The sequence below is a fragment of the Engystomops pustulosus genome, chromosome 7 (genome assembly GCF_040894005.1).
Source record: "Engystomops pustulosus chromosome 7, aEngPut4.maternal, whole genome shotgun sequence".
In the NCBI taxonomy this organism is placed as follows: domain Eukaryota; kingdom Metazoa; phylum Chordata; class Amphibia; order Anura; family Leptodactylidae; genus Engystomops; species Engystomops pustulosus.
In genome coordinates this window covers 148,196,467-148,214,043 of record NC_092417.1, presented here as the reverse complement: position 1 = coordinate 148,214,043, position 17,577 = coordinate 148,196,467, and the positions used below count along the sequence as shown (strand labels likewise).

At 43.8% G+C, this 17,577-nt stretch overlaps 1 protein-coding gene across 3 annotated transcripts in view; it reads left to right on the top strand.

Moving 5' to 3' along the window:
- The first annotated feature begins 9,823 nt into the window (after window positions 1–9,823).
- The window catches only part of CRACR2B (calcium release activated channel regulator 2B), a 42,510-nt gene continuing 34,756 nt past the window's right edge, over window positions 9,824–17,577 (top strand). The window contains exon 1 of one of the 3 annotated variants that reach the window (XM_072118178.1): window positions 9,824–9,959. Coding sequence is in view for 2 of the 3 variants with exons in the window: in XM_072118176.1 (XP_071974277.1) it covers window positions 17,439–17,521 (83 nt within the window). In the remaining variant the exon portion in view is untranslated. Of the gene's footprint in view, window positions 9,960–9,980; window positions 10,019–17,364; window positions 17,522–17,577 lie in introns of those variants that run through there. The other 2 variants (XM_072118177.1, XM_072118176.1) reach the window with 2 other exon arrangements.

Here is a 17,577-nt window from a genome sequence, read left to right as displayed (position 1 = left end):
CCCAGTGCATGACTGACAGCCTGTATAATGGTGTGAGGCTGTATAATGATGTGCTTCCTGGTGCTGGTGGCTACACCCCCTGCAGCCTGTGTGTGCATGTGTGTGTTTAGGAGATACACAGCAGCTCCAGGCAGCCATGTTACAGCAGAACATGTCTCTGTATATTAGGAGGATGCAGCATGTCAGCAGATGCAGCACACACTAGCCATGCTTTACTATACATTACACACAGACATGAGCAGGGGGAGGAGAGGGGAGTGACATCACTGCCTCTGACCATGTGACCAGCCTCATTTACATAATAAAGAATAGATGATTTTACAATGAATAATGTATGAAATAACTAGATAAAGGCTGGGATGGATCCTTGTGAGCTGCTCCAACAGGTAGAGGTGACACAGACCTGATGACAGGTGTCCTTTAAAGTTACTGTAATTTAATTTCCCAGTAAAAAAAAAAAAATGCTTCTTTGTGAATTTTTGTTTGCATATTTTACACTTTAAAGGGAACCTACCACCACGATTCTACCTATAAAGGTAGATCGGGTGGTAGGTGGATGTAAGGGACGTGAGGAGAGCTCTTTTTAGAGCTAATCCTCACATCCCCGCTAACTTTTAATAAACTTTATTCCCCTAATATGTAAATTTCGTTATGCGACTACTGGGGCGTGGAGTAGCCGGGCACGAGGCTACACAACGCGGATACTCCACGCCCAAGTAGCCACGTTACTCCTCCTACCCTGTGTGTGCGGCGCGCAGCTCCTTGTAGCTGTACGCCCTCGTCCAACGAGCCAGAGTTCTGTGCATGCGCAGTAGCTCCGGCCTCTGAGCTGTGGCTGCTCAGCCGCAGACCTGCGTTCTGCCAGCATGTCGGGCGAGGGCGCGCAGCTACGAGGAGCTAACGTGGCTACTGGGGCGTGGAGTAGCCGCGCTGTGTAGTCTTGTGCCCGGCTACTCCACGCCCCAGTAGCCGCATAACTAAATTTAACTAAATATAACTAATAAAGTTTATTAAAAGTTAGCGGGGACGTGAGGATTCGCTCTAAAAAGGGCTATCCTCACGTCCCTTACATCCACCTACCACCCGATCTACCTTTATAGATAGAATCGTGGTGGTAGGTGCCCGTTAAAGTGAATATGTATTACTTGAAAAAGTAATAGTTTATGGCCAAGTAAAAATCTGCAATGGAAACCCATAAAATTTCACAAACTTTGTATTGATGCAGATGTTTTTTTCTTCAGAAAGGATGTAAAATCAAAAGGGGTAGAAAAATTCACGCAAAACGTATGGATACAAATTTGTGTTTTGGATAGATTTAGGGGGCTTTTCAGACTAACGTGTCTGTCCATGTTGTGTGTGGGTTAGTTTTGTGTATTGTGGTGTCGAACCCCCCCCCCCCCCCCCCCTCCAAGCCTGTAAAAACATTTGCAGGTTGGCAAAGAACATCCATATACAAAAATGTCCTGCAAATGGATGACCTGTGAAAAGCCACAAAGAATACAATGCGTAAGTATCAGTAATTCTTACAGGTGGCATATAGACATAAAAACGCTAGTCTGTAAAAACCCTTCAATAATTTTTTCCTTTTTTCTGACCATGGCCATCCACAACATATGCAAATACCCTTGGGCCCCTTTCACACTTGCGTTGCAGATCACATCAGTCTGATCAGGGTGTGATCAGTGTTTTAGTCAGTGAAAAACTGAAATTTTTCAGTCAGTTTGTTTTCTATGCATTTTCAATGTGTTTTTCATGCGCAGATAGTGTGTGCAAAAAGGAGTCAGGACTGTGGTCTATATTTTCTATGGCAATTGATCAGTGAAAAAATGCATTGTACTTGTATGTGTATCAGAGTGTAATGCATTTTTGATGCGTCTCCTTAGAATTGTATGGTGCGTATGGTGAGATTTAAATGTGTGTTAAAACGTGTGTGCATGAAAAATAAAGTAAGTCTGAAAAAACCTATTGATTACAATTGGTCAGAATGCAATGCAAGTTCTGCACGCGCAGAACACGCACATGAAAATTGCAAGTGTGAAAGGGGCCTCAAACATCCATGTCTTAGTGCTGGGTGTCATTTGTAAAAAAAGCTGCAGGAAATTTGGAGGTAAAAAACCCCATAGTGATTCTCACCATAGCGAGGCTGTGCCTTTCTTGCCCACCAGGGCCCAGTCTCTATCCTAATTGAATCTCAGAAGTACACCAGAAGACAACCCAGGGGTGGACCTAGGGGACCCTAGTCTATCACTGGACTAATAATGTATCATTTAGTAGGGAACACCTCTGTCTCTGTCCAAGTAATATTGACAGTCAGTGTGACCGGCGTATGTAGCTCTGCTCCTATCAGATTAACATCCACCCTTTAAGCACATAGTCCTAGACTGAGCAGTCTCTCCATAGTATGTTTCACAGCTCTTGCCCAAATTTGCAATAGTCTCCCAGAATAGACATATTATATGTATGTATGTACATTTATAAAAGAAATGACCTCACGACTAAGGATTAGCTGTGCAGGGCCTGTGGTGTGTCCAAGTACCAGCAAAGCTCTCCTCTCCATGTACAGTCTTATCTTGGCCACAAGTCCACATTACTTTAAATCACCTGTGACGGAAGAATCCAAGCCCGGCTCATACACTCACGCACACACATGCCAAATTACAATCCAGGAGGTATTACTGTTTCCTGAGAATAGGGAGGGGGCAGAATTAACCACCAATGATGGGATTAGTTCAACTCTAGACCGCAAACAACCCAACCCACCTGCATTTAACTCCCTGTCGTATGTAATACCCTGATGTAAGCACCCTATCCATAATGCCAGCAACCACGTCCACCACACCACCATCACGAGCCTCCCTGACTTCATTAAGCCCACAGCCCGCTCGCATATGAGTTTCGTGGCACCCAGTGTCTTGTATTGTTTAAAGGAGTTTTCCCAGGAAACAAGTTAGGCCCTATCCTGTAGTGATGAGACCCTCACAGATCACGAGAATGGGCACATCATCCGATGTACCTCCATCAGCGCCCCTCATTGTTCCCAGAGATGAGCAGACTGCTGCGGATGTCTATTCTGTGTATTGTCGTGGTGTCTGTGGTAATCATATATTACTATTTCCTTCTAATATCAAGTTTTAAAATTATGCAAATTAGCCTGAAAGGTGTACCTTTCAGACTGTTACACTGTTACACTGTTTCACTCCCTCCCTCCGCCTGCTGCAAACTCATACAAGGGGTGGGAGGGGTGATCCTGCACAGTGGAACAGTCCATGCAGCTGCAGTACAGAGGGTTTCTGGTTCATAGCACCATTTTGTACATCAATTTTAGTAGAAATATAAATACAAGGAGTACAAATATAAGAAGATTACCACAGTCATGGTGCACCGATCTATGAGTAGGTGGCCCTGGTTTATCATGTTTGATTGGTTTGATATTAGATTTCCTTTAAGTGTGCTTGTGGAAAATAATGGAATCATTTTAGTGCAATTTAATTCTGACATATGTTATTGTGCAACTTAAATTAGAATTAGTATTTTGGCATTCATTTCCTTAGCTCTTGGTTCAATTACCCAGTAAATTAATAATAACTCCTTTATTTATATAGCACACACATTACGCAGCGCTGCACAGACTTTGCCAAATCGGTCCCTGTCCCCATTGGGGCTCACAATTTAATCAACTTAACAGTATGTTTTTTGGAGTGTGGGAATTAAACCCATGCAAACACGGAGAGAACAGATGTTGACCCGTGTGAGTGTGGGAGGAAACTGGAGACCCGGAGGAAACCCACGCAAACACGGAGAGAACATACTGTCATGGCCAAAAGTTTTGAGAATGATACAAATGTACATTTTTACAAAGTCTACTGCATCAGGTTTTATAATGGCAATTTGCCTATACTCCAGAATGTTATAAAGAGTGATCAGCTTAACAGCAATTCATTGCAAAGTCAATATTTTCCTAGAAAATGAACTTTTTCCCCCAAAACACATTTCAACTTCATTGCAGGCCTGCCTTAAAAGGAGCAGCTAACATGGTTTTAGTGATTGCTCCTGTAACACAGGTGTGGGTGTTGATGAGGACAGGGCTGGAGATCAATCTGTCATGATTAAGTAAAAATCACGCCACTGAACTCTTTAAAAGGAGGCTGGTGCTTGGCATCATTGTTTCTCTTCTGTTAACCATGGTTATCTCTAAATAAACACGTGCAGTCATCATTGCACTGCACAAAACTGGCCGAACAGGGAAGAGTATCGCAGCTAGAAAGATTGCACCTCAGTCAACAATTTATCGCATCATCAAGGAATTCAAGGAGAGAGGTTCCATTGTTGCCAAAAAGGCTCCATGGCGCCCAAGAAGGCCCAGCAAGCGCTAGGACCATCTCTGAGGGCGCTGTCCCACGTTGCGTTTGCAAAAGCAGACAAAGCCGTGCCCACCGGGACGGGCCGCTGCCCGATCGCATCGGCATATCTATGGAAACGCCTGCAATTGGGAACGTGCCGCCAGTGTTTTGCGTTAATTTAATGCAAAACACCGTCGTCTCCTTCCCGATCGCAGGTGTTTCCATAGTTGCAAACGCAACGTGGGAAGCACCCTTAAAAGTGTTTCAGCTTTGTGATCGGGCTACTAGCAGGGCAGAGCTTGCTCAGGAATGGCAGCAGGAAGGTGTGAGTGCATCTGCACGCACTGTGAGACTGCGGAGACTCTTGGAGGAAGGCCTGGTGTCAAGGAGGGCAGCAAAGAAGCCACTTCTCTCCAGAAAAAACATAAGGGACAGTCAATATTTGCAGTGTTGACCCTTCTTCTTCAGAACCTCTGCAATTCTCCCTGGCAGCTCTCAGTCACCTTCGGGACCAAATCCTGACTGATCGCCGTCCATTCTTGCACGATCAGTGCTTGCATTTTGTCACAATTTGTTGGTTTTTGTTTGTCCACTCATCTCTTGATGATTGACCACAAGTTCTCAAAGGGATTAAGATCTGGAGAGTTTCCAGGCCATGGACCCCAAATCTCTATGTTTTGTTCCCTGAGCCATTTAGTTATCACCTTTGCTTTATGGCAAGGTGCTCCATCATGCTGGAAAAGGTATTGTTGATCACCAAACTGCTCTTGGACGGTTGGGAGAAGTTGCTCTTGGAGGACATTCTGGTACCATTCTTTATTCATGAATGTGTTTTTAGGCAAGACTGTGAGAGTGCCGATTCCCCTGGCTGAGAAGCCGCCCCACACATGAATGTTTGCAGGATGCTTTGCAGTTGGCATGAGACAAGACTGGTGGCATCGCTCACCTTGTCTTCTCCGAACAAGCTCTAGTAGAAGGAGGCTCTAGTACTGCATTGGCCTGTAAAAATTCCTCAGGCAACAAACAGATATTTTAGGAAGAAGGGGGATGGTCATCCTCCTGGTAAATACACCAGGCTCAAAACTATGAGCCTACTATATTTTCTCAGTGGGGGAGACATTTATTAAAATAGTTTTGTGCTTCCAAAATGGTTGTAGGGCAAAATATATTAGACAGATCACTTGGCCACGCCGCATACATTGAGGTAGATCCCAGTAGTTAGTGTGCCATAAGGAGCCTCCACATTAACATTATTCGTACCAAGTCTTGTTTCTGGATTGTCATAACTAGAAGTATTATATCACTATACTGTGTGTTGTGTCATATAATATGTGTTTGCTTTGCTGCCCATAAACCTTTGTATAGACTAAAGTCTATAACAATCCACAAGTCTATGCAATACATGCATTATATGAAGCAGATAACATTAAAAGCAATCTGCCACCAGATTATTACTAATATAACCATTGTCAGGTGCCCATGGCACTATACTTACTCTTTCCCTAACTGTTTTTAGCTAAAAAAAATGCATACTACCTATCCCCAGAAAATTAACTTTGTAAGCCTACCTAGCACCCTACCAGAAGGAACAGGGAGTCCCAACAGTGTGTGGTGTTCATGCGAGGCAGTGTCTCTCGCAGTTCATGACTCCCGTATCTCCCTCATCCCCCTTCCCTTTGGCTGACGTCATCCTCTGCTCTGCGAAGGTGCTCACTGCACATGTGTTAACGAAGCAAGGGGGAGGGTAAGAGTGTAACAGCCTGTAATATCACATCACAGAGGGGCTAGGGGAGCCTCTCGGGCTCATTCATTTTAAAAGTTGGTTTTAGAATGAAGGAGGCTATGGATAGCAAATATAAGAAGATTACCACAGTCACAGGGATTACTTTCTGTGTATGCTCCTGAAACAACAGGACACAATGGAAGGGGCTACTCACTGACTGCGGCTTGTGAGCGTTAAAAGCAATGACTAAGCAACATCTCCAAGTATATTCGGGGGGACAGGAGCAATGGTAATGGAGCGTCAGAGAGTAAATTCACATCATTACAGGCCCCCTGTAGTTCTCCTTTATGTATCATTTAATTTTACCGTACGATCCTTTTAACCATTGTATACGAACCCAGTAGAAAACACAAACATACTATAGTGCACTAGAAAAAAGTACCCTATATATTAAGGAGAGGTACATAAAACCCTACAAAGCAAGGGGAAAGTACATGTATTCTCAACCTGCTCTGGCCTGAGTCTCTGTGTTTAGCTTTAATGGAATATCATGACCGTTTTGGCTAATCACTAGCCTCAATGGTCAGAGGAATATGTACAGTGGTCACGGTGGTCGCTCCACTGGTCCTTAAATTATTGTGTGAAATTGCCTATTTGGGGTCAGGTACTGGCTTCCAGTGACCTGTACAAATCTCCCTCCCCCTCCCCTGGATATTGACCTTATCTTGTCTGTAGCTTGTAGAGCAAGTCTCTGCACACTGCTGCTTTCCTGCAGGAAGTGTCTGTGTCTAAGCTGGTCTTATAATGCAGGGGAGGCTGGAGACAGAGAAGCTATCCATCAGAAGAATTCAACCATAGTCGGAAGATTTCGGTCGTATCCAAGGATAACCAAATTTGTAAACACCAGGACTGATGGAGACAGGTTGGAATTAAATCTGTGAAATGCTGTATTTTTGTTAATAACAGTGAATTAGAGAATGTGTTATTTTGTAATCCTGAGTATATTTAAGAATCTTTTTGGGAATACCCCTCTAATAAAATATTACCATCCTTTTAATTGCAATATTTTAATAACTAGTGAAAGTGATTCTGTTAGAGGAAATAAGCAGGTGCTGTGGGTGGGGGCAGTACTGTATAGTATTATTAAGGACATAAATAACTAATTTGTTATGAGTGCAAACCTGAAACTCCCCAAAGCCCAACATACCCAGCTTGACTTTATACACATGTTGACTATAAATAGGGGGAACATAATCCTCGTAACTGCATGGCTGCAATGCATGCTGGGAAGGTAATGCCAAATAATGAGTAGAAGGAAGATAACTATGGGTTTACATATAAAAAAGTATAATTTTTTATTATTGCTATTACATTACAGTTTCCTTCTCAAATCTTGCCAAAAGAGCTTTGAAAAAGACCCCACCGTACACTCATTAAAGGGAATCTAGCACATGGATGCGGTTCATGTAACCCAAGCACACTTAAATACTGACATGTGCCTCCTGAAACAGGATCTGTTCTTCTTTTTGCTTCTTATAACTTAGTTTTAGAGAAAAATGCCTTTTAGAATTATGCAAATGAGCCTCAGGGGCTCCTGACTATGTCACAGAAACCCCACCTAGCTTAGTCGTCTGCTGAGTATTCATAACTCCATTTGGCATTTCTGACGCCTCCTTCCTCCCCAGACAGAGGGCCAAATGGAGGAGTGAATAATAAACAGCCAGAAAGGGCTCTTGTGATGTGGCCAGGAGCCCCTGAGTCTCATTTGCAGAAGTTTAAAAGATGTTTTTCTCTAAAACTAAGCTATTAGAAGCAAAAGAAGAAAGAATCTTATTTGTTTCTGCACCCACACCCAAGTAGGTAAGTGTGATTGGTCTAGAAGCCTATATGGTAGATTTACTTTGGACATTAAAAACTGCATATGTAAAACTGAATGTGTGAACGCAACCTCAGGGTTTGCATTGCATTTTGTAATGCAAGTCAAGGGCTGTGGGAAGGTCTGTGGCATTTACTCTGAAACACTTGCAATTGGGAATGAACATGTTTTTTTGGTCTCTATAAGGTCTCATTCACACATGGCGTTTACATTGAGTTCTGAAACACAATACAACAGCTGAGGAGATTTACATAATTACCTTAACCCCTTAACGCTCTGCGCCGTAGCTCTACGGTGCAGAGGTATAAGGGATGTATGAAGAGGGCTCATGGGCTGAGTCCTTTTCATACAAAGGTGGGGGTTTTTGCATTTTGCAGAAAACCCCCACCGCTAATAACGGCTATTAACCATGTGATTGCCGGTGGTGCGCGGGCGCCGCCATCTTTAATGCGATCGCCGCGCCCCCGAACGTCATCGGGGGGCGGCGATCGGTTGCCATGGTAGCCTCGGGTCTTCGTTTGACCCGAGACTATCTGGCATCTGCAGATTCGTTACAATGAGCCAGTGGCTCATTGTAATGAATGTGCTGCAAAAATGCCATATATTGCAATACAGAAGTATTGCAGTATATGGTAGGAGCGATCTGACCATCTAGGGTTAATGTACCCTAGATGGTCTAAAAAATAGTGAAAAAAAAAAAGTTTAAAAAATAAAAAAAATTAATAAAATATTAAAAATTCAAATCACCCCCCTTTCCCTAGAACGGATATAAAACATAATAAACAGTAAAAATCACAAACATATTAGGTATCGTCCCAAAATGCCCGATCTATCAAAATCACGGTGGGCGCGACTTTGTCTGCGTTTGCGCAGACAAAGCTCTACGTGTGGTGCCAGCCTAACGCTGAGGCTGCGTTCACACGTTCAGTTTTTCATATGCAGTTTTCAATATCCAAACCAGGAGTGGAGTGAAAAAAAAAAGCATCTCTCAGGGCGCGTTCACACGTTCTGCTATCGTCGCGTTCATAACGCGACCCTAGCGCACAGTGGGCGGGGCTCGGGCCGATCGCATATGCGTTTCCCGGGAAACGCATGCGATTAATAACCCGATCGCATGCGTTTCTCTGTAAACGCATATGCGATCGCCCCAAACTCCGCCCCCTGTGCGCTAGCGTCGCGTCGCTAGCGGATCCTGTCAACGCGCCCTCACTGATATGTTCTCACATTACAATCCGCAGTTGCTTTTGACTTTGAAAACTACTTCTGGAAAACTGAAAGCGTGAAGGTACCCTTGCGGGCGGATTTCCAAGTGGCGTTTTGGTCACGTTTTTTTACCGCTTCCAGAATGCAAGGGGAGGGTTTTTCGCCAAAACGCAGATACGTTTCCCATGAAACAAAACGCACATACTTTTTTGCCAAACCCCCTCCCACAAAACACCACGTCCCTGAATGAACTCGACGCTAGCGGAACGTGTGAACGCGCCCAAAGTGTGAATGTCTATTACGCACCTATTACGTATTACGCATGGCTAATACACTAACCAAAACTTTATCTAAATCCCATCCACATCATGCTCCATAAAAAAATATCTCCTGTGGAAATGGATTTCCGCTGTGGGTTTCTTATCCGCAGCATGTCACTTTTTCACCACAGCAGAAATGTGGCACAAAAATGACTGTAAATCCCCACAAAAATATTGCAGGGTCAGTCAGTTTTATGAAGAAAACTTTGCAGCTGTCATGCAGCTTATATTTCATACACAGTGATATGTTTTGTACATTATGTCACAGAAATGAGACAACTTCTGACACCCAGGGGACACTTCTTCTTATATGTCTCCATTATGAGACATTTTCCCGCTTATCACTAGTCGGCGCTGCAAGGGTTAAGGCTCCACCGTTCCTTTCCTAGGAGGTGAAGCCTCTGGTGGGAGGGGCTGTGCGGAGGCCACGCCCAGTGTGTGTGTGCACTTGCTGGATCCGGGAGCAAAGCCGTAATAACAGCAGGTGCAGCGCTCAGGTAAGTGGCTCCGGGGCTCTGCTGTGGGTGTGGGGGGTCATGTATGATCGGGGCTGGAGGTATGGAGTCATCCTGGAACTGGGTCTGGAGGGATCATTAAGAACTAATAGTGATAGGACAAACTGCTAAATATTCCCTTCTCCATCTGGATCTTGGCTGTTTAGGAATGTTCAGTCTGTTTCATTGTTACTTTGTTTCCTGAACTCCATATAATTGTCAATAAGACAGAATTTCCCCAAATTCTCCTGCAAAAAGTATGTTACAGGTCAGGATCACCCACTCACAGTCTACATGTAACTCAGTTTTTTCCATGTTTTCCATGGAATGACCTATTACTTCTATAGATCCGTTCAGGGTTACTGTTCTGCAAGATGCAAAACGGAACGTGTCATTTTGTCTATTTTTGGACAGGGCCGTATGAATTACTGGGTTTCTGAAAAACAAATGTTTCTGTTTATTTAGTTTATTTTCCTTAGAAAGGATCATATGCAGATGGAAAATAACGTACACATGGCGAATAAGGGCACATCCAGGCATCTGAGTTTTGCTCACGTTCAGGTTCGACTGTCCCAAACTTGTAGAATTGTAATGATGTATGATGCTGTGACTTACAGACTGACCATCACTCTCCTGCTCCATGTGAATACAGGACGGTTCTGGAACTCACAACTTCATAAATCTCTATGGAATAGCGAACAAAAACTGTACTGTTATTCCAGGGTCAAATCCGTCATTCCAAGTAGGTCCCAAGTATGAAATAATAGTAAAAAGGACTTTAATTAATCTTCAGTTTTCTAATCTACATTTGCAGTAGTAGGTGTAGCAATGTATAATGATAGGTAAAACATGTATGAAATGTGCACACATACTTCATTTGTCTGTGGTTCCCCAATCTCATAACTGATTGGGGAAGGGGGGGTCCCAGCATTCATATATGTATTTTTTGGACGTATGTTAATTGAAAAAATAACCAATTAAAAGTAATCTAGCAGCAACACGAAGAACAGGGAGAGGTGAGACCTGCTCTGCTCCTTGTAATAGCCTGTGAAGCTACAGCACTGAGGGACTCTCCAGGTGCATTAGCATAATTCTAACAGTTGATTTTTGAAGGAAGGAGGCCATGAATAACAAATATAAGAAATTACTACAGTCACAACGAGTAAGTGTCCCTGGTGTATCCTGCTTGGTGATAAATTGAAACTTCCTTTTTAGTGGTTGTCTGGTATCATTTTGATATTTAACTAGTGGTAGACGTTGCTCTAAAGCAAAAAAACTAAAGAAAACATGTTCTCTTCCACTCCAGCGCAGCATCTCCTAGTTACTGTTGTATACAGATGGGTCGGCAGTGACATTGCGTTCGCTTACTACTGGCCTCAGCTGAACACTGCTGAGGCCAGTGAAAGGCTGAACATCGATCTTGTCTGTTTCAGTCATCCTCAGAGACCGGATCATACTTAACCTAAAAGAAGTCTGAAGCATGTTACTCACAACTGCTGAACTGAACCCACAGGCAGGGCAGCCATCAGGAAATTCGGGGCCCCATACAGCAAAAGTGTCTGGGCCCCAACACACCCCAAAACCGAACAAGCCTCCTGCCCCCCGCAGTGACCTTTCACAAACAGGGTTTGAGGCCTGTTGCTACGACAAGGCACACTCTTCTGGTAGATTGCCAATAGGAGTCATACTTTTGGTCAAGTATATTTATTATAGTGCAAATATGGCATCAAAAACTAAAGCATGGTGAACAGTAAACATATAAAAGTGTTTAACAGACAACATATAACAAATATAACATTATAAAGTGCAATTGCTAGGGCCGCCACTATCTTTTAATGTTTTAATAAAGAATTGTGTTAATTACCAGTGGGGGTGCTCCAGTGCACCTAAGGGCTCTTTACGTCACCCTGCCACCAGTCCTGAGGTAATCTGAAGTCCTGGTACCTGTGCCTGCTCAGCAACCTCTGTGAATCACTGCATAAGGGTCAGGACTTCATATTTCCTCAGAACCAATGGGAAGGAAAAGAAGGAGCGTTCATTGCATGCCCCAAGGAAACCTAAAGTCCCAGCACCTGCACACTGATTCACAGAGGCTGCTGAGCAGGCACAGGTATCGGGATTTCGGATCACCGCAGTCCGCAGGACTGGCCGCTGGGTGACATAAGGAGCCCTTAGGTGCACTGGAGCACTCCCACTGCTCCTAAGCTGGTAATTAACATAATTCTTTATAAAAGCATTAAAGGATAACCATAGAGGCCATTTTGATGGAACTTACAGTGCTGAAGTCAGGGTCATCAGGTGCATAGCATGATACCTTCAGGTACTATGCTGTGCACCTGGTGCTCGATTCCCTTTAAACAAGGGATATATATAAAGACAAAATACTCATGTACCACACTATAAAAATAACTTTATTAGATGCATGCATCTATAAGTGTGTAGTCACAAGAATGCCAATAAATAAGCATCAGCATTCAATGGATAAAGTAAATGCAACAATGTTTATAAATATATGTAAACTTCACCATAGGTGTAAACAAAAAATTAAACCAACTCAAATCACTTTGAGCCTCTATTGCAACAAACAGTTGGTCCCAGCAGCTCCAAAAAAGTGTACAGTTGGTGCAACATGGTCCTTGTGCTGACTGCATCACAAGGACTGCACTTCTCACATCATAACCCATATATGATGCAGGGAGCTCTGAGCACTTGGAGCTGCAGTGAACTGTAATGACATCGTTTGTCTTTACAGTGCACTGCCACTCCAAGCACTGTGGAATTCCTTGCATTATAACTGGCTTAGGGTGCAGTCCTTGTGACGCGGTCAGCAAGGACCATGTTCTACAAACTATACTCTGGCCTGAAGCCACATCAGCTAGATCTTGGCAAAGTAACCGCAAATTCAGATTCACGGAGCAATCAGTCTTCTTACTTTCAGATTTGCAAAATCTTTTATCAAATTCCGCTACCTGTTCAGAAAATGCTGAAAACTTTACTAACAATTAACATCCCTACAGACAGCTCCCTGACACTGTGTGACTGACTACAGGATCTGGGAGTCATTAGTGGCATCTAGTACCTTATAGATGACAATCTCTTCCATCAGGAGGACTTTATTCCGGGTTCTCCCATGACGTATCACTGCTGAATTCACAGCTGGATATCTTCAGCTCCGTGCAGCATCTCCACCCGGCGTCCCTAAAAATACCACAGTCACTTACAGTATAAAGTCTCCTGGATAACAACACTGCGCTCCTAAATAACCCTCACAACACAAGTGACCGCACGCTACCCCACATAGAACACATCCCCTCATTATTGATATGCTGCCCCCCCCCACAATGATTTATTTGATATGCTGCCCCCCACAAGGAATGAAATGATATGCTGCCCCCCCACAATGAATAAAATGATATGCCGCCCCCTCCCCCACAAGGAATGAAATGATATGCCGCCCCCCACAATAAATTAAATGATATGCCGCCCCCCACAATGAATTAATTGATATGCCGTCCCCCCCCACAATGGATTAAATGATATGCTGCCCCCCCACAATGGATTAAATGATATGCTGCCCCCCCCACAATGAATTAAATGATATGCTGCCCCCCCCCACAATGGATTAAATGATATGCTGCCCCCCCCCCACAATGAATTAAATGATATGCCGCCCCCCACAATGGATTAAATGATATGCTGCCCCCCCCCACAATGGATTAAATGATATGCTGCCCCCCCCCCCACAATGAATTAAATGATATGCTGCCCCCCCACAATGGAATAAATGATATGCTGCCCCCCCCACAATGGAATAAATGATATGCTGCCCCCCCCCCACAATAGAATAAATGATATGCTGCCCCCCCCCCCAATGGAATAAAATGATGTGCTGCCCCCCCACAAGGAATTAAATGATGTGCTGCCCCTCCACACTGAATTATTTAATATGCTGCCTCCTCCCCCACCATGAATTATATAATGTTCTGCCCCCATATTTTAATAAGCCCCCACCATGTTTTTACTGCTATTTGATTTAAAAAAAAAAAAACTCGTACTCACCTCAGGCTCCCACATCTTCTTTCTTCAGCCCGCGGCCAGGCAGGAAAGGGTGCGCGGCCGCGTGATGACGTCATCGCGCGGCCGCGCATCCTAATTCATGGAGCGATGTGGCCGGAAGACAACCCCGGCGCACATCGCTCCAGTAATAGTGCTCGAGCGGCCGTTTCCGGCCGCATCGAGCACTATACAGTGACGGGCAGGAGCTTCCGGTCCGGACGGACGGAGGTCCCTGCCCGTCTACCGTGGAGAGTGTCGGGGCCTGCCGGGGCCCCAGCAGGAGCATGAATATCGGCGCTATTGGAGCGCCAGGCCGGGGGCCCCCAACCAATAAATCCGGATCCGGGGGCCCGGCGCTAGCGCTCCAATAGCGCCAATGATGATCCGGCTCTGCTCATGGCAGATGCGGCCCTGCGGGCCCCCCCCCTAGTGTCTTAGAGTCCGGGCCCCATAGGGCAGTACCAGTTGTACTGCCCTATCGGCGGCCCTGCCCACAGGCCGGTTTCCCACGTGCCATTTTTGTTGAGTTTTTTAAATGCATCCAAAATGCAAGTGTAGGGGGTGTTTTGCCTGAAACGCATGCGTTTCATTGCAAAGGTATATGTGTTTTGGCCAAACCCCCTCCCACTTGCATTTTGGATGTGTTTGAAAACGGCGCGTGGGAAACCGGCCACAGCATGTCTGTTCAGTTCAGCAGTTGTAAATTTGGTGAATCCCACATAGGGCGGGATTTATAAAGGCTTTTACCGGCATAAAAGGCCTTGATAAAGTAACCTTTCCTGGTGCACGGCCAGGAATTGCCACCATATTGCCTCTTATGCCAATTCCATGCCAACTGGAGTGGGCCGCTGCGGGATCCCTCCGTGACTGCACAGTAGCTAAAACCTGAGCCAGTTCCTGGTGAGGGATATAGTGAAACTCTGCAGAATTGTCTTGTTGGGTGCTGGCCAGAGCCTCTTGGAATTTTCTGCAGGAAGAAAGTGGCTGTTGAAACCTTTAAGCTCTGGTGCACGATCGGATTAATATGGGGAACAGACGTTTCCATTTTATAGTCTTTCCTCAATGTTTGTCACTCGCAGGATCAATAAAGTTGTATTGTGATTGTTCTAAATTACACCACAATACTACAGTATGAGGCTCCATGTACATCACGGTGGCTGAGTGGGTAGCATTTCTGCCTTGCAGCACTGGGGTCCTGGGTTCTAATTCCACCCAGGTCAATATCTGCAAAGAGTTTGTATGTTCTCTCCGTGTTTGCGTGGGTTTCCTCCAGGTCCTCCGGTTTCCTCCCACACTCCAAACCATACTGTTAGGTTGTATAGATTGTGAGCCCCATTGGGGACAGGGACAGGTTTGCCATGCTTTGTGAAACGCTGCGTAATCTATAGGCGCTATATATATAAATAAATAATTATTATTATTACATGAACGTTCATTTTAGAGGGGTACTAACTGTTGATTCAACAGCTCACATCCACATATCTTTCCATGGGGTTACACATATAGCTGTAGTTTCTACCACTCCATGTGTGAACTTAGGACTATCATGTGGCAAAATGACGCAACATTTTTTTTTTCTTTTTAAATTTATTTCTGTCACTTTTTTTTTTTTTTTTTTTTAGATTCCCAATATATTGTACAGAAAATCACATGGTGACATTAGGGAGAACTTTTTGTTGCAAAAAAACAAGCTCTCATACAGGTCTGTAAAAAGTTAGGGTTTACGGTAGGTGAGGAGTAATGAGTTAAAATGGGAAAAGGGCTGCGTCAGTAAGGGGTTAAGGAACAGTAAGTGAATTGTATATACCTGACCTTTATATTGTTAAGGGTTGGTTTACCCTGTAATTTGCCATTTCAGGTAGAATCAATTGGTTGTTGTTTCCATCATTTACACGTACCGTAATTAGTTCCAGTCTCGGAAATGTCAGTCATTTGTTAGTAGCAGGTGAACACAACAAAGCTGCACTTAGAGTGATCCCAAAAGAAAAAAAAGTTGGTGAGGTATAACTAAATAAAAGAAAAACTTGTACTCCTATTTTTTGGTCGTTTAAATTGTTATTTTTTTTTATTTTTGGGAGGGCAGGGGTGATCCCACATGGATTTTGGTCTGAATTCTGCACTGAAAGCCACACAGATCATACATTTATGCAGCATTGCATTGTTTTCAATGGGCATCCGCAACTTGTGAACAATTTAACAATACGAACCATTGAAAAACGGATGTCCGCCATTGTTCTGATCTGTAGGATCATCACTGGGACCCCCCCATACTGATAGCAAGTTTTCCCTATACTGTAGATAGAAGTAAACATTTGGTGACTAGACAACCCCTTTAAGTTTTAATACCACTTTAGTGGCGCACCTCAGGTTACCTCAGCCAAGGGAGAGTAAAGCGATTACAAGGTTTTGTGAGAAGGCTTTAGATGTTCTTGAATGGGCGAGTACATTGACTGCTGACTTATAAGACCTCATGACATGTAAAGCTGATTAATGACTGCGGCTTTGTTGTGTTTCATTACTGTTATGGTTGTCAGGCCGGAGGTATTACGGACATTTGAATGTCTACAGCTACTGTGTGCGGCAGTGGGGAGGACTAGTATGAGGAAAGTTGGGGGGAGTCAAAAATAGAAGGTGATGGGATGGAAGACTGTTTCCATTAACGGGTTTGTCCGAGACATTAAAAAATATGTGGCCAGGAGGGGGCTGCATTTAAAAAAAAAAAACAAAAAAAAAAACCCAAACATTTACTTAGGTAAGTAAATGGTTATTTTTTTATGCAGCCCCCTCCCAGCCACGTTTTTTTTTTTTTTTTAACGTCTCGGACAACCCTCTTTAAGCTTCCAAAAATCAACTGAGAGTAGTGCTACACGTTTCGACTTGGGTCTGAAATGAAACAAAATGAAATGGACCCCATCTGACAAGCATCTAAACATTAGAGAGTGTAAGGCTGGTTGCAGGTATAGCACATTTATTTTCCATGTGAAATATCAGTGCAGTGTAGAGATTTATCCCAAACAAGCATTAGTAAAAAAAAAAAAATCTTCTGCAGAAATCACCGCTATCTAGAAATAAGCTTAAAGGAAATCTACCATTTGATTTCATGCATTATGAACCAAACATACCTTGAAAATGCTGTAGCTACACTGATGCAGAAACCTATCTTGTTTAATCTCTGAGATGAGTGGTTTTGCTGAAAAAACAATTATAAAATTATAATGAAGCTGTCGCAGAGTGCTTATCCTCTTACATTGAGGATACACTGCTTCAGACACTGATGTAATCACTGTGTTGTCCCTGACAGGTTGAAGTAATCAATCGCTGCACCATCCCCTAGTTGCTGTGTATGAGTCATCCAACTCAGGTTTATTAGTCCTGTCTGGACAGTTCAGGAAGATGCATGTAAAGTGTTTATGAACTGCTGGCTGAATGCAATCCAGCTTTCCCAAGGTCCTGAATGTTATGTTAAACAAGATATGTTTCTGCATCAGTGTACCTACAGCATTCTCAAGGTATGTTTGGTTCATAATGCATGAAATCAAATGGTCGATTTCCTTTAAATATTGTA